At 38.3% G+C, this 21,999-nt stretch overlaps 1 protein-coding gene across 1 annotated transcript in view; it reads left to right on the top strand.

Moving 5' to 3' along the window:
- Window positions 1–21,999, top strand: part of SLC2A13 (solute carrier family 2 member 13) — a 376,137-nt gene that overhangs the window by 143,360 nt on the left and 210,778 nt on the right. The window contains exon 4 of the mRNA XM_028113233.2: window positions 19,737–19,845. Within this exon, the coding sequence (XP_027969034.1) occupies window positions 19,737–19,845 (109 nt within the window). The remainder of the gene's footprint in view (window positions 1–19,736; window positions 19,846–21,999) is intronic.

The following is a 21,999-nucleotide window of genomic DNA, read 5'->3' as shown; positions in this document are numbered from 1 at the left end:
GTCAGAACTCAGGACAGGGAGCTAGAAGCTGTTGAGTACACACATCATCTCATTTCATGTCGTCATCACCCTGCTTTATAGATCAGCATAGTTAGTAAGAACATGAGTTGAGGTCAGATCTGGCCTTGAATCCTCTGTGCCGTTCATAGCTCCATGGGAGACCTTGGATAAATTATGGAACTGGGACTGCAGAAGAATATATTGGCTAAGGGGAGAGGCTTTGGAAGCAGGTCCTCAGCTGTACCAGCTAGCAATTCTGTGATCCATGAAGCAGGGATGATAACACTTGCCCCATATATTTGCTGTTAGAATTCAATGCTGTGTATATAAAGAAGTTGATGTCATTTGTGGAATATACTAAGTGCTGAATAAATGATGTCAGCAATGAGGATAATGCTGCCGGCTGGGTGGGGGTAGTAGGGCAGAGCTCATAAAGAAACCCAGGCACGTCTAATTCCAGAGCATATGCTTTTTCCACTGACTCTGATTCTGAAAGAGATCAGAAAGAATGGTATGGAAATGTGCCTTGAATCAAAAGCAGTTGTCAGTTTTGAAGCAGAAGAGTTCTTTTAACACATATGCAGGGCACAGACTGTCCTGGGGATAGGCATTAGAGTCCAGGACCCCAGCCGCATAGAAATTAGTCTAGTGAGGGAGACAAATAGTAAACAAGAAAACAAATACATAACCAACATCTGATAGTTAGAGGTGCTCTAAAGAAAAGGCAGCCTAAGTGAATAGATTTAACTGACAAGATGAGAGAGAAAGAGGACTCTGGTTGCTTAAGCAGCTGGGTAAATGGAGATTTTATTTTGTGCAAAGAGGAATGCTGAAGGAGAAGTGAATTGCTGGGGAGTCAAGAGTACTGTTTTGGCTAGCACAATTTGAGATGTAGATTAGATATTCAAGTACAGATGTAAAGTAAGAAATTGGGTTTATGAGTCTGGAACTCAGAGGTGAGGTTGGCATGGCAATGTCATGGGAGTCGTGGGGTTGGAGGAGATCAGTGGGGAATGCATTTATGGAGAGAAAAGGAGAGATCTGGTCCCCCAAGGCATTCCAAAGTTGTGAGGTCACATAGAGGAGCACAAAGGATCCAGCAAAGGAGATAGAGCAGGGGCATCCAGTAATGTAGGAATAAAACCAGGAGAAAGTGGTTTCTGGAAGCTAGCAATGGAAATGTTTCAAGAAGGAAGGGTGTAAAGAAAAAGCAACTATTTCCTAATGTTGCTGATAGTTTACCATTGAATTTGCAAAATGGAGATAGTCAGAAACCTTTACAAGAGCAATTTCAGTGGGTTGGTAGAGATGAAAGCCTACTTAGAATGGGACTTAGGAGAGAAGAGGAGGTAAGGAAATGGAGATAAAATTCTTGAGATTTTTCTGTAAACTAGAACAGAAAAATGAGGTACGCAGTGGAGGGTAATGTGTTGTTTTGTTTTGTTTTGTTTTTATTTGAGAGGGAGAGCATGCACAAGAGCAGGGAGGGCCAGCTGGGAGCCTGATGCGGGACTCGATCCCGGGACTCCAGGACCATGACCTGAGCCAAAGGCAGCCGCCCAACCAACTGAGCCACCCAGGCGCCCTGATGTGGTTTTTTTAAAAGTTTATTTTTCAGTTTTATTTTACTATGGATGATACTATATCAAGGTTGTATGCTAATGGGAAGGGTCCAGTAGGTAGGGGAAACTGACATTGGGATAGAGGGAGGGATAATTACAGGAGCAATGTTCTCCTCCATAAGCTCAAAGGGATAGGATTCAGATCAAAAGTAGAGAGGGTGGCCTTGTCCCAGGGGGTATGGCAGAGCATATAGGTCAAGATACAGGGAGATTGCTATTGTGGTGAGAAGATCTGTTCTCTTCTAATTGCTTCTGTTTTCTCAGTGAAATAAGAACTGCGGTCATTAGCAAGTGCAATATAATGGATGAGTCATGTTAATTAACCTTAATTTGCATAATCTGCATTCTTGGGCAGCGAGCTCTTGGGAGATACATTTCCCAGCAGAAGGTCTTTGGGTTTTGTGAGCTATGTCCCTACCCTACTTGAGCCATAAATGCTATTCCTGTTTTTACCATGTGATTCTTACAGATTTTAGTTGAGCAGTGAAGTGTGAATGAAAGGGTCCCAATGAAGAGCCTACTTTATACCTTAAGTTTTTCACTATATTTTATCAGATAGTTTCCTAAGAAGTAGGGCATCACAATCTTTATGCATACTGTGTTTTCATTTTTCATTGTAGGCATATATTTTGCTCCAAACTCCAATATAAATTATAATGATTTATAACTATAAATAGTATTTATAGTGAGTCAGAAGGTCATGAGAGGAATCACTGCCATAAAGAAAATATAGCATGGGGATTTTCATTTTATACCTGGGGAGGCTGACACAACCCACGTCAGTTCTGAAATGATGGAAATAAGTATGGTTAATAAACTTCTTGTACCATGTGACAAAGATGGTAACATTTCAAATTATTTGTTAATATCAGACCTTAAAAGAAATAAATGTTTATTAGAGGAAAAACATTTAAAGGAAATATTTTGTATAAACCAAATTACGTTTTGATTCAGTTCGATAATCAGTGAGCACGTACTCTAAGTTACAGCGAGGAAACAAATGTATGCTTAACACATGGACTCAGCTGTTAAGAGGCTTAAACACCTAGTGGTAGATAAACGTATAAAAATGCTCATTGTACAAGAAAAATAAAGTGATCTAAGAGGAGTTTGAAAAATAATAGAGCAAGCTAATAATTCTGACGTTTGAGTTAGATTAGGGAAGACCTCATGGATAAGATGTTATGTGAGCTGGACCTCAAGGGATGGGTAGGATTTTGGAGGAGGAGATTTGGAACTGGTTTAAACATTCCAGGAACATGACAAACTTGAAATAGGGCACAGAGGTATGGCAGTATATGTGTTTTCTGAGTGGTTCACATAAGTTCACTGTGACTGTGTTATTATGGGAGTTAGATTTGAAACCCGATACCAGACTACTTTGAGCACCATAATAAGTCTTTAAGTCTTGGGGAATCATTGAAGTTATGTCTTGAAGAAAGGAGTGAAATGATTATGGCTGCTTATCAGTTTGATAAAGCTAAGCATGGGATGGAACTAGGAGATAATCGGAGGATATCTGACAAGTGTATTTGTTGATCAACCCAAAGCAGGATGTAAGGAGCAAAGAGAAACCAAAAATGAACTGGTATTTCTAGGAGGAATTTTTCTATACCTTTTCCAAAAAAGAGCAGGGCTATCATACTTATTTTTGTGTGTATAACTGATTTAATGATTTGATTCTGAATTTGTTGAGTTCCTACAGTTCTACATTTGGTTGGTTGGTTATATCTTGACTTATTTCCTAAGTTATTTTAGGAAGCTTACAGAAAATATGTTCAAGAAAGTAGAATTAAAATAAAAATAAAAACATAATGCCGTGGGAAATTAAGAATTAGAAGAGTAAATCGACACCAGGAGAGAACTAACATGTCAATATATCTTATTAACCATAGGGGTGTACACAGTGACAAATGGTTTTATATTTGATTCTGAGCCCCCTGCCTGCCATACCTGCAAGGATAATGCAGTTAACATGATTCTCACTGTCCATGAGGGGAAAAAATGAAATAAGACTTTCGCTGGCCTTTATGTATTTTTGTACATGATACTTCCTAGAGGGGATACCCAGTGTGGGTAGTGAAAAATGTCCCGTGTGATAGCAGTGGCAGTGATAGCAGATGGCAGAAATATGATTTATAAAGTTAGTTGCTGAAGCATCAGGACACCACTTTAATGATCAAGAAGGGAGGACAGGATTAAAGGTAAAAATTTTGTGTATGCGTGCATTCTTAAAAATGAGAAGATAGAATTTTGGAAGTAGAAGAGACTGTCTACAAAAGAATTTAAAGGATGTGGGGTAAAATTTTAGAGAATGCCTACATTAAGGATAACTGAAGAAAAGGATCCAGCAAAGGTCACTGAAATGGAATAAAATGTTAGAGGAGAAACAAAATTCTGTAATATCAGAGAAGGCCGGGAATGAGAGAGATTTACAAAAGAGTTGGCCATAGCATAGCATGAAATGTAAGGAGATAAAGAGACTGACTGCCTCACTGTTGGTGTTAGCAATAAGAATTTCATCAGTGATACTTTGAGAGTAGTTTCAACAGAGTGGTGGAGGACAGGTTGGGGAGGTGCTTACATCATAAGAAAGGCAGAAATCAAGAAAGTGTATGTAGACCTGTTCTTCTAGAAGTTGTAGAAATGATGAAATTGCAGGTTGGTATAATTGGGAGGGAGGTATTGCTTGAAAGGAAAGATGGCAGGGGGAGGAAAGGAGAGAGTAAGGCAGGGCACAGAAATGGGGCTCAGAGAGAAAAGGATTACTTTCACTCAGCTAGAAGAGGGTGAGTTATAGGAACTTACATCAGACGGCTTCTGAACTGGTGTAAGATTTGAGGTAATTTGCTGAGTGAGGTGAAAATATGTGTGGGTAGGGACTCCATTCAGGTCATCACTTGTTAGGTCAAAATGCCATTTTGGAACAGACATTTTTGAGGTTATTTAAATGCCATTTTCTGGTTTTAAATATGCCAGTTCTTTGTCTTATTAGAAATAATTTAGCTTGCCTTGCCTCTTTACAACCCTTCAACTTCCACCCAGATGTATTTCTTTTTCATTAAAAGGCCAAATGGATATATAACAACAAAGTGAAAGAGCTTTATACCAAATGCCTAAATAGAATATTTATGAATAGTACTTTTTAGAAAAGTGCTGGAAAAATGGCTTTCACTGTTTTCCTAAAACATTTATAGTAACTTGATGAATAATGAATGGGAATAATTTATAAAAGCTATATACCTCACTCAAATAGAACATTTGTTTATACTCCTACGTAACAGTTACATCATGGCTATATTTCACATAAAGAGCCATATATTTTTAATGTAAATGTTGCTAAGTTAGTTTCATTCAACAGAGTCATAGAATCTTGATGTTTTAAGGGACCTCAGAGGACAGATGTTCTAGAACATCCCTGAGAAGCATTCAGCTGCACATTGCTTCACTTCTATTAAAATTGTGCCTTCAAATGATCATGAGCCCTACTAGAATATAGGTTAAGCCATGAACAAGTTGAATAGCAGGATGAGAACCATTTCCCTATCTCAGTGTGCTTTTTATGTAGGCATAACCAAAAATATGTAGAAATGAATTTTATTTTGTAATTCAATTTTACAGGACAGAGGGGAGATTGCATTTTGAAAAGACTAAGCTTCAGCATTCAGAAAAATTAGATGGATGAAAGCATTTCTAAGTAGAAACTCAAGTTTCAGTCAGTATTTTAAATAGACACATCCTGACTCCCTTCACAGATTGCCACTGACCATATGGTAACTGCAGACATGCCTCAAAATAAAACAGCCATATGTAGACTTTCAAATACTGACCTCATCCCTGGAGAGCCATATTTATCTAGAAGAGCATCTCAAACTATAGGAAGTAAAATTATGGTTTGTGTCATGTTAGAAGATTAGAAGAATCTGCCTAATGAAAAACAATCACAAATTAAAAACAAAGATGCCAAGGAAATAAGGTTAGATACCCACAGACATCTAAAAACTAAGGCATCTGGAGAACTATTTTTTGAATTCTCCTTGTCCAGTTGTTAATAGGCAGTAGGATAACACATAGGAGCAGCATTTAAAGCTCTCTTGTTTCTGGTTGTGAACATGGATTGAGTGAAATCACTTAGGGGATGATTAGTTGGGGTGCTGTTCTCAGGCTTGCAGGCACTGAATGCAAATATCGGTTTGCTGCATGCGCTGATTGAATACCAGTATTTTTCTGGTTCCTACCATACAATTTCTAGAGTGGGGCATGTGGAACTCACTTCACCATTTCCTCTGCCAATTGTTCTCTGTTGAAATTCTGCCATAGTTTTTCAGAACTTTTAGACTTGTAGGCATGTGCCTATGCATTACATAGAAACATGGAAGAAAGAACAGAAATGTTATATCAATTTGAAATAAATCTATTTATATCTTCAGTGATACCTCATTTTCTTCAAGTACGTGTGGGGAAGGGGTCAGAAAAGGGGATCAGGAAGTGAAGGTCTGCAAGTGATAAAAGAAGTTCATTGTAATGGTGATCATTATAACTACAAAACCTCTCTTTCTGTATTTGTGTGTGTGTATGTATACATGCACACATGTACACATAAATTTTTACAGATACACACACATGCATATGTGCATGTGCATAGGAGAAAATGGAAGATGTAATCACCCTCATAATGTACAGGCAAGCCCAGTTTCCCCACAGGCATTGCGTTATACTAGCAGATATCTCCTGTCCACGTTTTATCTAAATCTGGAGGCTCAGGGTTATGCTATGTGCCTAAAGTTAATAAAATAGTATTAATTACTCCTAAATATTAATTGAGAACTTTACTTTTCCTTTGCTTTCCTTTTGATGTTAGTAGTATTTTATTGGATTTTATTGAGTGATGAATTGTGTTTCAGCTGTAGTGCTATATATCATGTTTGTCTTAAATTAAAATTGTGATCTTGAAGGAAATTACCCTCATAGGGCAAGAACTCTAAAATTTGCACTTTGCCGTAAAAAGGTCACTGACATTTCTGAACTGATCTTTATAATGCATGAGTAAACCTAAACCACGTCCTTTATAAAGCTGAGCCCATCCAGTGACTTACGTGTCACTGGATATATAAGTAGATATTTGTGAAAATTTGTGTTTTAGTCGTATTTTTATTTTTTTATTTCTGGTAAGTTAGAAGATTATTCTAAGCCAGATTTATAAGTAGTTTTTGATAGTTATTTGAATTTATGCAGTTTTATCAATGTTTCCCACCTTTGCAAGTTACCTCATTTTGTTCTTTTCATTTTGCTGCAAGTAACAAGATGAGCCTTTAAAAGAAAAGCTCAAAGCTTTATCTTCAATAAAAACAATCAGTTCCTTATGGGAACCCAATAGCTTTTTTAAAAATTAAAACTAATGTACCAGCTGTTAACACATATAAATTTCCTTTTTAGTATTTATTTTAGTTATTGATCTCATGAGGATGGGTATTCAGTTAACCACTTTAGGCCATAAAATATTTTGGAGAAAAGAAAATAAATGGTTTATTGTAGTACTGTATTGTTCCTAGCACATCTTTCTGGAATAAATGATGCTATGTTCATGCCTGTTAAGTTATATTTGATTTGGGAAATACAGTGATTATATTTTATCATTTGTGTTTTACATGTTATTGGTGATTCGTGGATATTTTCTTCTGAGTTTTGTAGAGTAAGACAAGAAGACTAAATGACCTCACTAATGAAGGTTTTTTTTTTTTTCTGTTGAAACCCACGTTTTTATTCATACTTGCTACGTAGATCACCTTTCCACCAAGGTCAACAGAAGTAACTGGTGTTTTTTATTAACGCAAAGCAAGCTCAGCAGCCACACAAAACTTTGGTGGAAAGACCTTAATTGGCAAGAGAGCCAGTGTACTGAGCAGCCCTAAGAGAGACTTTATTTCTGTGCTGATGTAGGATACTTTAGGTTTGCTGCTGTGAGCAAAATAGATTCTAGAATCCATCATCCACCCTGAGGCCTCCAGAGTTGTGTACACCACTCTCTTGGATTTAGCGAACATTTATGGAGCTCCCTTGAAAACTTTGTCTGTTGTATTCATGGCTTAGTATGACATTTTATTTTATTTTTTTTATTTTTTTAAAGATTTTATTTATTTGAGAGAGAGAGAATGAGATACCGAGACAAGAGGGAAGAAGGTCAGAGGGAGAAGCGGACTCCCCGCTGAGCAGGGAGCCCGATGTGGGACTCGATCCCGGGACTCCAGGATCATGACCTGAGCCAAAGGCAGTCGCTCAACACACTGAGCCACCCAGGCGCCCTTAGTATGACATTTTAAATCTCACGTGTCCTAGCATACCTGAACAAACGGAAGATGCAGTTATTGCCCTATTCCTTTTTCAATAGCATTTACATTCTGCCATAAGTGTTATTTATTTTTGGAGTTAAACCTTGATAAGTGAAAGATGAAAATATTGGAAAATCCATATTTTGAATCAATTCCTCATTTCCATGAACCCAATACTCCATCTATTTCCTACCCTATTTTGGAGAACTTAGTACTGAGTTCTTTTTATAGAACATCTTTATTTCTTATTCTATAATTAATGACTAACATTGTTATTTTGTAACATGTAGGAGACTAAGCCCCCCCCCCCCCCCCGCTTTTTGTTGGTGGTGGTGGTGGTGGTGAAGGTAGTTGGAGAGTCGGCAAAGAGGAGTGTGGGGCAGGAGAACTACTTTAGAATTAGTGAATATGTTTATAGCTTCATATATTTGGTTCATTTTTATATCCAGTTCTTGGCTATTTTTGGAGTAATTATGATTTTCTGAAAATCATGCTGACAGAGAACAGTCTCTTTTCTTTAAGATACTATATTTCAAGGTACCACATATGTAGCAATCATGCTTCCGGAATGTGGCAGGACAATTGTGATTTTTAGGTATTCTGCCCTACCATAAAATTATGAGCCATTTAATTCAGCCCAATTCTTATCTTTTTGGTGTCTTTATTCATGGTAACTGTCATGTATAAAACCAAACATAAAAATAAAGAAGAGTAGAAAATGTGTGAATCCAGGTTAGATTTTCATCTTCATTCTCCATGGTACTTATTTATTGAATGCCTGAATCTAATAAAGGGACATGCTAATAGAATGTTATTCAAATTGTTATGTAAAATTTAAATATCTGTGTGAATACATGCTGTTTTTAAACCAAAAAAATATACTTCATGTATCTTAAAATGTTCTAATCTGATAGAGGGATACAGGAATATTTAAATTCTTGGAAGTCTACACATGACCTTAAATGAAGGCAGACAGGTGCCTGGGTGGCTCAGTTGGTTAAGCGTCAGCGTTTGGCTCAGGTCCTGATCCCTGGGTCCTGGGATCGAGCACCGCATCTCACTGGGCTCCCTGCTCCCTGCTTCTCCTTCTCCCTCTGCTTCCCCCCGCTTGTGCTCTCTCTCTCTCAGATATGTCAAATAAATAAATAAATTAAATAAATAAAAATAAAATGAAGGCAGAGAATGGGATAATTCTGATTTATCTGTGGTTATATGAATAGTTTGATAGCATACATCATTGAATTTGGCAGAACTGCCATTTATTACAGGTACCTATGGCATAGGTATTACTGATTTATTACCTAGTGGTTTATGAGTAATCTGTGTAGGAATGTTAATTATAAAAGAAATAGAAATTATAAGTATAGAATCATTTTTTATGTTAATGGGGCTCTTTGAATTATTTTGTGCAGTTTTAAAAGTAAAGACTCTATTTGTTTAGCTAAAAGGAAAGCCCATGTGATTTGACAGTTTTCAATATAAAACTTTCTGATTCTATTCATCTATGGAGAAATTCTACTAGAAAGCTGATGAGTTAAATCATAACTACATTATTTGAGTTTTGTTGCAATATCTCACATGCATTACCACCTTTAATCATCACGATGTATCTATGAAGCACATGTTGTCACAGACAAGACATGTGAGGCCCAGAGAGGGTAAGGAACCTGCCCAAGTTCACACAGCTTCTACATAGCTGAGCTAGATTCAAATCTAGCTGATTGGATTCCCTAATGTGGAGACTCTTGGTCTGTGCACTATTCAGCGTTGCTTGTGGTTGTTACAGCCATTAGCAGATGCAAGTCATATATATTCCTATTTCTTACTATGTAATATCAACTGAAAAACTGGGTAGGTGAGAGACTTTTTATATCACTATGAATGACAACTTGTTATAAAAATACTGCAGAAGACCATTAGGTTGAGTTATATGTTCTTTCAGTTAAAAATTGCTTTGTCCAAAGACAGTATTAATGTTGAATACAGTCGTTTAAGAAGACTGTCCATTTACTTTAAAAAAGGATACCTCCCTTTGCTCAAGATTTGTCTAAAGGAGTTTTCCCTATTTTTTTTTTTTTTCTCTCTCAGCATCACACCACACTCCCATAGCTATCAGAAAGTTCAAAGATTTCGTTTGAGAATTGCTGGGCTAGATTTAAAATTACCATTATTTATGTAGATACCTTTAATGAAAAAAATATTTTAGAATTAAGGTAATAACAAAACAAGGTTTTTGAAAAAAAAAAAACTAGCATTTTAGTAGCATAAAGCCCTCTCAGCATCTCCCCTTGTAAGTAGAAAAAAGTCTTTGCTTTAGCAACCTGGAATAATAATGACTGGATTAACACAGTCATTGCATACAGGCCTTAATGTACCATGATCAGCTCACGAGCACGCATCTATAGACAAGCAGCCCAACACAACATCTTGGCAAATTGATTGCCTTAGAAGGATTTCACAATGTATTGGCATAAATGCCAGACTGTGAAGGAATGATTGAGCCATATGGGGTTGAATTTATCAGTAGCAGCAGTCCATCCTTCCAAACAGAACATGTGCCAAGCACCAGCTTGTAATCACAAACATCATCTGCCGCATATTGAAGAGGAAAACAGCATAGATATGCTCAGGATCTTAGTGGTCGTTTATAATTAATCATAACATTGTTTAGCAACTTGCAGTGTATTCAGATTGCTTTATTCTTGAGTTCTCAGTAACCATTATTTGCTCCTTTCTCCCTCCTTCCCTTCCCTCCTTTTCCCTCATATTCATTAAACAAATGTTTATTGAATTTCTTCTATTTGCATGACCCTAGGCTAAGTACAATGGGAAGGAAATGATAAAACAGAGATGAAACCTGAGCCATTCACCCCACGTAATTCAGTATGGAAGAGACATCAGCTACCTCACCTGCAAAACAAATTAGCCAACAGTGAGAGCATAAGGGAGGTATAAAACTGACAGCATGATTCAGATGACAGAATGATCCTCTTTTGGGAACAGGGGTGACCTCATAGAACAGGAACTTTGTAAGAGAGAGAGATGTAAAAATATGAAGTTTTTTTGTGTAAGGCAGGTTACCCACAGATTGTTGAAGCATAGCATATTAGAGGAGAAGTATTGTGAGATAAATTTAGAAAGGCTGGGACAGGGGTGTGCCCTTCATCAGACAGGCCCTGGTATGTCTGTTCCAGAAGGTTTTGAGCAGGTAAGTGGAGTAAGTGGTCAGTGGCATGCTTTAGCAGCCAGGATGGCAGCAGTGTGGAGACGTTGGATTGACCGGGTGGAGACCATACGCGAGGCGTTGTCACTGAATACAGGATGTATTCGTATCAAGGGTCTCCACAAAGCAGCCAATAGGAGAGGGGTGTGTGGGGGGGGGGCGGGGGAGGGTGGGAGGGAAATCCATTTATTATGAGGAATGGGCTCACATGGTTATGGGGGCTGAGAAGATAGCATAATCTGCCCTCTGCAAGCTGCACACGCAGGAGAGTGATGGTGGACGTCCCGATCTGAGGGCAGGAGAAGACCAATGTCCCAAGTCAAATAGGTGGGCTGAGAGAACAAACTCTTCATCCTCTTTTTGTTCTGTTTAGACCCTCACTGGATGGGATGATGCTCTCCTACATGGGGGAGGGCAGTCTGCTTTACTCAGCCTGCCGACACAGATGTTCATGTTACTCAGAAACACCCTCATAGACATACCCAGAAATAATGTGTTTTTTTTTTAAAGATTTTATTTATTTATTCATGACAGAGAGAGAGAGAGAGAGAGAGAAGCAGAGGGAGAAGCAGGCTCCCAAGGAGCAGGGAGCCCAATGCGGGACTCGATCCCGGGACCCTGGGATCATGACCTGAGCCGAAGGCAGAACGCTTAACCATCTGAGCCACCCAGGCGCCCCCCAGAAATAATGTTTAACTAAATATCTGGTCATCCTGTGATCCAGTCAAGCTGACATACCAAATTACCATCACCACTACCGTATATCAGGAAGTTTGTTATCTCTGATCCTCATAATGGCAAGTGCTACTACCATACCCACTTAGCTGAAGAGAAGATAAAGGCTTAATGGGCTTGAATACCCTGGTGAAAACTTCCCAGGGGCCAAGGGGCGGAGATGGAATTTCAGCCCTGGTTTGCACTGCCCTGTGCAGTCTCACTCACAAGTTGGCTGGGAGTCCAGCAGGACAGCAGAGAGCTGGGGAGCCACAGAGGGTGCAGATGCAAAAATAAAAGTTTCTGATGTTTTGTGGAAAGAAGATAGGCATACAGGCATTAATTGTCATTACAATTCAGCAATTCGCTGGGTATGGGAAAGAGGAAGAGGGAATGAATAGCCAAGTGCCACAACTTTGATCCTGCTTAACTGCAAAAAATTTGGTAACGCAGGGGGAAGAGCAAGTTTGAAGTGAGGAATGATGCTTTCTGTTTTATATATACCTGAGCTGGCATGCTTTTTCTGGCCTGAATCTCATAGTTTATGTATACCTCTGTTAGAGGACTTAAGATACCGTGCAGTAGCTTATTTTATTTCTGTACTTGACTCCCTCCCACCCCGGTATCAGGAGCTCCTCCCAGGCAGGGCCTCCTTGTGTTTCTGTTCCTAACACCGAGTAGGTTCGCAGTAGGGGCCTCAGGCATAATACATGGGCTAGAGAATACCTGGTCAGAGAGACAGGAGGGAACAGTGGAAGTCCGAGGAAGAAAGACTCTTTGAAATGGGTGTTGTGAGACTATAATTTGGAGCCAACTGGAGATGAACGAAAGGCTCCCCCGGCAGCACGAAGGGCCTGCTCCACAGACACGCTGAATTGGTCATGAAACAAGTGTGTTCCATTTTCCTAAGTATTTGTAAACGATACTCAACTCCCTGGGGATGGGGATGGTGAACTTTCGGGGTAGAGTGAAATGAATGTTCTGAAACCAATAACTCTGGAATTAAGGCTGGGGACTGTGGCAAGTGAGGTCCTAAAAAAGAGAAGGAGAGGTGCTGGCTTCGGCAGCACATATACCAAAAGAGAGAGGAGTCTGAGGGATTGGAGTCATGAGCACAGAGCATGTTTGTTACTGTAGCTTGAAAGTACATGTTTTGTGTTTTGTTACTCTGTTCACAGTTGTAATTTTTTTTATGCAAAGAAAAATCCACTTAAGTCTGCATATACAGTGCCTCGTCCTTTATGGCATGAACAAGAAGGTAGCTCAAGTCTTAGATCTACATGCTTGTTAGTTGTGACCTTGGGAAAGTTATCTGATCCCTCCGTGTTTCCTTTACTCGTTCACACCAAATGCTCTTACCTACTTAGGACTCTTCTGATGGTGAAAGTCCGGTTCCTAAGGCACGAAGAGCTCTTGAAATATTGGAAAATCCATTGAGATTGGAACAGATGCCTTGGATTCCTCACTGATCTCTTGGTGTCGCTGTGGCCGACACACCTCTCCTTCCGGAAGGAGAGCTGCGTCCTCTAGCTGAGTCAGGACGGGACCGAGGACTGTGCTCATGGGTCCTTCCTTGCTCAGCTTGATTGTAGCCCAGTCGTAGGCCCCAAACTGCGGAGCAGGGAGGGTAATGTTTGAAGCTGAGCGGTGATTATCCTGCTCCCAGTGAGGGCCCTGCTTTTCTCCATCCACAGAGCATCTTTTCTTAAAACACAGAGTTTAGGCTGTGAAGCCTGCCAGCAGTGGGGAAGCCACCTACAGTTTGCATCTTGTAGTTCATTAGTCATAATATGTTCTACTTCTTCTTCCATAAGTTTTCTTTAGTACATGGTAAAATCCATAAATAAACAAAACAAAAAGAAAGGGAAGAATAAGCGCAAGGAAAACGTCGAAGAGATTCCGAGGGTCCTGCATGCCTTCCAGTCCTCACTTGGTAATCTTGCCCTTGACTTCATCAGCCCAGTTTAATCAGATATTACTGTTGTTGCTTTTTTTTTTAATTTTATTTTTTATTATTATTATGTTAATCACCATACATTACATCATTAGTTTTTGATGCAGTGTTCCATGACTCGTTGTTTGCGTATAACACCCAGTGCTCCACGCAGAACGTGCCCTCTTTAATACCCATCACCAGGCTAACCCATCCCCCCACCCTCCTCCCCTCTAGAACCCTCAGTTTGTTTTTCAGAGTCCATCGTCTCTCATGGTTCGTCTCCCCCTCCGATTTCCCCCTTCATTCTTCCCTTCCTGCTATCTTCTTTTTTTTTTTTTTTTTAACATAAAACATATTATTTGTTTCAGAGGTACAGGTCTGTTGCTTCTAATTAGTAACTCCTTTGTGCCCTTCACTTAAGTGAAGGTTATGATCTTCGACTATTTGAATTTTCTCCTTACCAACCATTTCACCTTGTCAGCCCTGTTGACATCTAGAGTTTCTTTATTTGCGAAGGGCTGTGTGCGTGTGTGTGTGTGTGTGTGTGTGTATGTTTTAGCAGCTCTAGTGAGGTACAGTTTACATACAATAAATGGTACCTAGTTAAGGTTTATAATTTGGTACGTTTTGACAGTTGTATACTCTGTGAAACCCTCACCCCAGTCAAGATAGTACCCCTCAAAAACTTTCTGTTGTGCTCCTTCCTGACTCTCCCCTCTACAGGCAACTGCAGCCCGCTCTGCTTTCTGTCAAACCATTGAGACTTGGGAGGAAATTTTTAACTACAAACTCAGTATTTTTAATAGGTTATACTAAAACAGGCTATTTTTTGAGTTAGCTTTAGAAGATTCTGTCTTCTGAATTATGTAGGATGTTGAATTTAATGCCATAAAGTTGTTCATAATACTCCTTTATTATTTTTTAAAATATCTGTAGAATCTATATCAATTTCACTTCTCCCACTCATGATATTGGTAACTTACTTTTTTTAAAGATTTTATTTATTTTTATTTATTTTTTAAAAGATTTTATTTATTTGACAGAGAGAGCGAGAGACAGCGAGAGAGGGAGCACAAGCAGGGGGAGCGGGAGAAGGAGAAGCAGGCTTCCCGCGGAGCAGGGAGCCCGATGTGGGGCTCAATCCCAGGGTCCTGGGATCATGACCTGAGCTGAAGGCAGACGCTTAACGACTGAGCCACCGACGCACCCCAGTTGCTTTCCCCCCCCCCCCCCGGTCCATCTGTGTTTTAGTTTTCTATTGCTGCTGTAAAAAATCACTACAAACTCGATAGCTTAAAAAACACTAGAAATTTGTTCTCATGGTCTGGTGGCTGTACGTTTGAAATGCGTTTCACTGGGTTGAAATCAAGGTGTTGGCAGAGCCCATGCTCCCTTCAGAGGCTCTCCGGGACAGTGTGCTTTTTTCTCTTCCCAACTTCTGGTGGGAGCTGTCATTTCTTGGCTTATGGCTGCATTGGTCCGGTCTTTGCATTCATGGTCACGTTGCCTTTTATTTTATCCTGAATCTCCCTTTGCCTTCCTCATAGGAATATATATGATTGCATTTAGGCCCAAACCCAAATAATCCAGGATAATCTTTCCATGTCAGAATCCTTAATTTAATTACATCTGCAAAGTCCTTTTATGCCATCTAAGGTAACATGAAAAAGTTTCAAGGATTAGTACATGTGCATATCTATTGAGGGGCTGTTACTCAGCCCACCGCAGTGTGGCTCAGAGTTTATTGATATTTTCAAAGAACTGGCTTTTGGTTTCTTTAATTCCCCCCCCCCCCCACTGTCATTTTGATCTACGTCACGGATTTCCGTTTTGCTCTTTATTATTCTCTTTATCTTGTTTATTTTGGGTTTCATTTGTCCCTCTTCTTCTGGTTTTGTAAAGTGGAATCTTTTTTCCACTTTTTCCTCTGTTTTGCTTTAGGTCCATTCCACAAATTTTCAGAGCTGTGTTTTCATATTCTTTCAGTTAAAATACTTTCTAATTTTCCATTATTCCTTTGACCCATGGAAATGTGGTATTTAGTTTCCAATTTGGAAGGAATTTTCCAGTTATCTTCCAGTTGTTGATTTCTATATTAATTTCATGATGGTGTGAGAACATTCTTTGTATGACCTAAACCCTTTTAATTGAGACTGGTTTTAGAACTGAAAATATAATCTAGGTAAATATTCCAAGACATTTACCATTCATTTACTGTTGGAAAGGATTCTGTATTGTGCTCTTGGTCAGTGGAGTGATATTTAAATGTCAAGTCAAGTCTGTTGATTGTGTTGTTGAAGTCTGCTCTGTCTTTGCTGATTTTCAGCCTACATATGTATTCGGAGTTATGGAAAAGGAGGTGATGAAATATTTGAGTATAATTATGGGTTTTTCTATTTCCCCTTGCAGTAGTATCAATTTTTGTTTCATATATTTTGAAGCTCTTATTAGGTGCATAGACATTTAGGATTGTTACGTCCTCTTGATGAATTAATCCCTTTACTGTGACGAGTTGTACTTTCCTGCCTTTTTGCATGCCTGATGATTTTTTATTGTGTGCTTGATATTATAAATTTTCTCTTACTGCTGAACTTTGTTCTGGGATGCTATTCAGTGCTTGGAAGCGGTGGGGTCTTGATTTTTAAGCTGTTTTAGATGGTACCCAAGCAGTGTTTAATGTAGGACTAAATTTATACCATTCCCAAGGTAAGACCCTTTGGATTACTCCTCCTTACGCTCCAGGTTTTTCCCTCTGGTTGGTACAAACAGGTCCTGGAGTTGATTTCTTTAATCTCTTTCTGTGGCTCTTTCTCCTGCCTTGAGTATTTCCCTCACACATATCCACTCAGTGGAGTACCCAGCAAGGCCTACAGATCTCTGTGCCCTCTCTCTCCACTCTGGCACTCTGCCCCAACTCCAGCCACCATGGTGTCCCTGGATCCTGAGCTGCATCTTTTCAATTCAGGGAGACCACAGAGTCTGCCTAGCTTCCCCTGCTTGTATTGCAGCCTGGAAACATTTTTTTGAGGCATTAAACTTGGACAGTTGTTGTCGGGTTCACCCCTTTTGTTTCCCGAATCTCGGGATTCGCTATCCTTCATTGCCTGTTATCCATTGTCATGAAACCTATTGTCTTCTACATTTTTCATGGCTTTCTAGCTGGGTTCATGTTGGAGGTAAATCTGGTAACTATTACTCCATTTTGGCTGGAAGTGGAGTTCAAGAGCTGGGATTTTATATATATATAGTGTGTTCTAGAGCATTTTTAATTGTACCTGGAAAAATGTCTCTAGGCTTGGCTCACAGACGGCTATTAACAGGAATGGCTGAACTTGTAGGACTGTCCTTTGCAGCCTTGCCACTAGAGTACCTGCCACACTTGGACAATTACTGTGAAAGTTACTTAGTATGAGGTGTTTAGAAAGAAGGAAAAGATGAACCCATTTTTGGTTCTTGCATCTGTTGTTTTAGTACATGTTATATTTTGAGCCCTGTAGTTCTTATCTACTTTAGTCGTTTAAAGGTTTTATGTTTTGTTGTGTGGGAATTTGTGTCTCAAAGATATAAATATCTTTTTAAAAATTAAGCATGACATGTTTGTATACACTGAATATTTTTAATTACAAAAATCAAAAGAAACGTAATAAGTAGAGCATGACATTTTAAATTTTCACTTATGAACATTCAACCAATTAATATTTTTGATATTTTTCTTCTGCCTCATAGCTTCTGTAATATAAAAATTAATGATAGTTTGCATTTGTTAAGTCAGTTTTACTGCCTAATAAAGCTAAGTTTATGATTTTAATAAAAGGAAATTCTTTCATTTTATTTATGCATAATCAGATGTGCAGCTACTATGACCAAAATTTGTCTGTATATTTAAAAAAAGCCAGTCCAATAACAGAACTGCTATTGTTTATTTTTAATAGGAAATCAAAACCAAGAGAAAGTTAAAAACTCAGAATTTTAAAAACTAGGAAGTACATATGTGATGTTTATACAATAGTGTATCTCTTGGTATTTTGGCAAGTCAAACTTTAATCCTAATTTGTCTTCATTTTCTCTTTATTTTCCTGCCCTCCAAAAACAGTATTAGGTAATCTGTCCATCAAATCACGGAACAGTTTAGTAGTGAAAATAGATGCAGCTACCCACAAATTATAACAGATTCTTTGCAGAAGGCCTATTTCTTATCTATGGAGGTTACTAAAAGCTGAAGAAGGTGTTGTATTTGTTTTTGTTTTGTTGTCGTTGTTTTAAATTTTCCATGGTACACCAAGTAAATGATAATCTTTTTCATTTAGATTTTTTGATTTATGGAAATCAGTAGATCTTTTTATGATGCTGTGTATGTTTTTTATGTTGTGGCTCACTTATAGATAGCTGAGCTTGCAGGCAAACCTGTTCACCTTTCAGACAGCTGATCCAGATATATTTCAATATTGTCACCGTAAAGCTTTCAAAATCTGCCTATTTCACACAGCCTTTCTGATGTACTGGGTTTTAATTCTGCTTTACTTGAATCTAAAACAGTTGACATTTACAGTGCTCTCTCCTTGCTTTCTAAGTGGTTGTCACTGCATTAAGCTTTAAATGACCATAAATGTTTCTCTGTCCATGTCCCTGTCTTACCATTTTGGGACAGAATCGTTTGCAGTAAATCAAGTCTTCATATGACTTAATCACACCCATGTAGAGATGAATATTCTCATTCCTATCATGTTCAGTTCTAATTAATACCCTGGTTCGACATCCCATGTTAACTTTTATTGCCGAGACAATAGTATATTTTGTTCCATTTTTGTGGACTAAAATATTAGATTTCCAAAAGGTTCCGGAATGGTAAAATGTCCTTGGATTTTAAACTTGACTTGGTTTAGGGTTCACTAATGAAACAGCCTCCAGGAAGAATGCCTCTAATTAAGCAGTTAACATCCCAGTGATCCCAGGCCATCTCTCCTAACAGCAGGAATGCCATGGGTCCAGGGGAGTCAACTCTGGCCCCATCAAGGACACGGCATAGAATGCCCCTTAAAGCTAAGGGGAAGGTATAATTGAAGCACTTCTGAGAACCTAAGGGGCACTTTACTTAAGGCCTCAGTGGTTCATACCTACAGCTTTCCAGAATTGATCTAGAGTTCTGATAGGCCAAGGCATCTGTGCCATTTGGAAAGCCCATTTATATTTTGAAATGATCATTGAATGCCACTGACGGAGCTATTCAAAATCTAGAAATAACATATATATACATGTATGTTGTGTGTATGTGTGTCTGTGTATATGTATGTGTATATACCCCTATATAAAAGACATTTTTTTTCTTTTATTATCTTTTTGGATAACCTTTAATATAAACCATAACCAAGTCCTATATCATGCCTAAATTCCTTAACTTTAATTGAATAGACTGGAGTGAATTTTGTTACTTAAGTAAAAGAAATTGGAATGAATTCTGTTCCTTGTTTAATTGTTTTTAATGAATGCCATTCTTTTGGTTGATTAAAGCAATTTGCCAGTGACTTTGTAAGTAGTCCCACAATGAATGGATTTTAAATAATAATTAATTGCCACAGAAGTGGAAAAAAGAAGAGTAGTTAATGCAGTTTGTAGGGATTTAAGGAAGAATAATTTCTGACGGTTCCCATTATGTAGGTCTTCCTAGTACCCATTAATTGCTTTAACTTGAATTGTTTCTTGTTGCTTTTACAGTGTGAACTCAAATATATACTAATCTGTTTTAGAAAAGAGATTGTGCCCGGATTTCTGTAAACGTTTATGTGTTCCATTTTACAATGCCCAGTCATGTTGATTTCACAGAGATTTGGGGAAATTGATCCTAATGGGAATAATTACTGTGGGAGCTAAAAATAATAGATGTGTCCTTCTTTTTCTTTCTTTTTTTAAAAAAGCTGGACCTGTGATCTGCAGAATGCTGAATTATCCCCCAACTCGCCGAGCTTTAATTGTGGGTTGTGGTCTACAAATGTTCCAACAGCTCTCAGGCATTAACACCATCATGTATGTATTTCTTTCTGGCTTTTTACTGAAAAGATTGTGAAGGAATTATTTTACATGGAAAAAAAGAATAGGACTTTTGGTGATTTGTTATATTAATTGTGTAGGATGGATCCTCCTTTTGGAAGATACTTTACAATTTTTAATCCTATCAATGTGTGACTTAGAAGGAGATGATTTATTTTGTTATACTTTATTGGCTTTACTTGATTTCATAAAATTTTTCTTGTATGCCATCCAATACTTCCTTATATTCTGAGCTAATGAATGTATCATTTTCATAAGCTATTTCTTGATGCTGGTCAGAAAGTGAAACAAGGGAATCACCTGGCATTGTCAGAGATAAATGGGCACACAGGTAACTAGTTCATTTCCTTTTGGGGCAGTCACTTATAATGCAATGTGAGAAGAACATTAATAGAAGGTGTTTATTACCACCGGAGTACAGTGGGCCAGATACAGAGTGGGAACAGAGAAGTGGGGAAGACACAAAAGTTTCCTGCTTGCTAGTTGTCAGACTAATCCCCAAAGTTGTATGGGACTTGGGGGTAGAGAAGGATGAATGGTAGGAGTTGTTCCATGTTTCATTCATTCAACATTAAACCTATTTTTGATGGCCTATTTTATACAAGACACACAGAAGTGAATAAAGTAGACATGCTTCTTGGCCTCACAGCGTATATAGGCTGGTGGGAGAAACACATTAAATAAATTCACAGTTTAATGTAGAATTTCAAATTGTGATAAGGGCTATGCAGGATTATTCCAGTCCTCCACAGAGTAGACTTTTAAGATCCTAGGTAATAGAATGTGGGTTGTTAGAGGAAAGTCATGAGTTTTGCTGATAAACTAGTTGTTGGGTGAAAACCTGCTGAATCTTAGAAGTTTCTCCCCGCTGTCTCTTGGTTAAAATTATTCATCAAAAAATATAAATTATGTAAAATTCAATTTTAGTTCATAAAGCATTTGTACTTAGCACTCTTGATATTTTCCTTTGAAGTTACTTGGGATATGATAACTTATTTAGTGATCATTTGAGAAGAGTGACTTGGTTAAAACAACCATTAAAAATAGTAATTAGGGCCCAGTGACCCATTAGATTGAATCAGGATTTGTTAAGAAACTCCACTTTAAAGATTTATTTATTTATTTCTTTAAGAGAGAGAGCATGTGAGTGCGCATGTGTGAGCCGGGGGAAGGGCAGAGGGAGACACAGAATCTCCAACAGACTCCTCACTGAGTGTGGAGCCCATTGCAGGCCTTGATCTCACAACCCTGAGATCATGACCTGAGCCAAAATCGAGAGTCAGATGCTTACTAACTGAACCACCCAGGCACCCCTGTGAATTTGATTTTAATCATAATCCTTGATAGACTATAACTTCCTGGATTACATTTTTAATATTTGATCCTCTCCTCCTTCCCTCTAATATGTACTTTCATTTTTCATCACCTTTATCAGCTCAATAAAGGCCTGTCAGTAGAGTACACAACATGTTTGTTTGTCTTCTGGATGTGGTATACCATGACTGTTCTTTGTCCACCATCCTAAGTGTGGTGATGGAGCAGAATTGTAACAAGGCTAACACCATGCTTTCAAATAATGCAATGCAGTAATATCCTATGTGAATATCTATCTTATCAACCTAATTTAAAATATGTTCTCTATTACTGAAAATCTTTTTTTGTTCTGCCCTTTTCTAGGCATTTAAATTTGACAAAATGAATTTTTCTTGTACTTTTTTGTATTCCTATAAAACATTACAGACAGGACCAACTGTCATTGATGGGTAGTGGCTAAGGCTGATGTGCCCTAGTCGAAATCACTGTCATAGTCCATTTGTAGCTATCTAGTGTAAACTGTGCTAATGAAGGTTTCCAAATTTTAATAAGGCATTCATTTCTCCAAATACTCAACTTTCTCACTGTGAGATCAAGTGGTATGGGCATAAGAATTCTGATATTCCTTAAGATTTATGGTAGTCATTATGTGCTTTGCTTATCACAAACTACGTAATATAGGTAGTGTTGTCCTACAGCTTTTGCTTGCAGTTTGAGTATTTATCCTGGAAAGTAGGAAGAATAAAATAAGGTAAATGATGGCTTGATTTAGATTGCTTCTACATGGTGCAAAATAGCTGGCCAACTCCCTAAAGA

Source organism: Eumetopias jubatus, unplaced genomic scaffold, assembly GCF_037043125.1.
Source record: "Eumetopias jubatus isolate StellerSeaLion01/CBP00866 unplaced genomic scaffold, mEumJub1_p1.0 scaffold_8, whole genome shotgun sequence".
NCBI classification, from domain to species: domain Eukaryota; kingdom Metazoa; phylum Chordata; class Mammalia; order Carnivora; family Otariidae; genus Eumetopias; species Eumetopias jubatus.
This window is presented reverse-complemented; position numbering and strand designations above follow the sequence as displayed.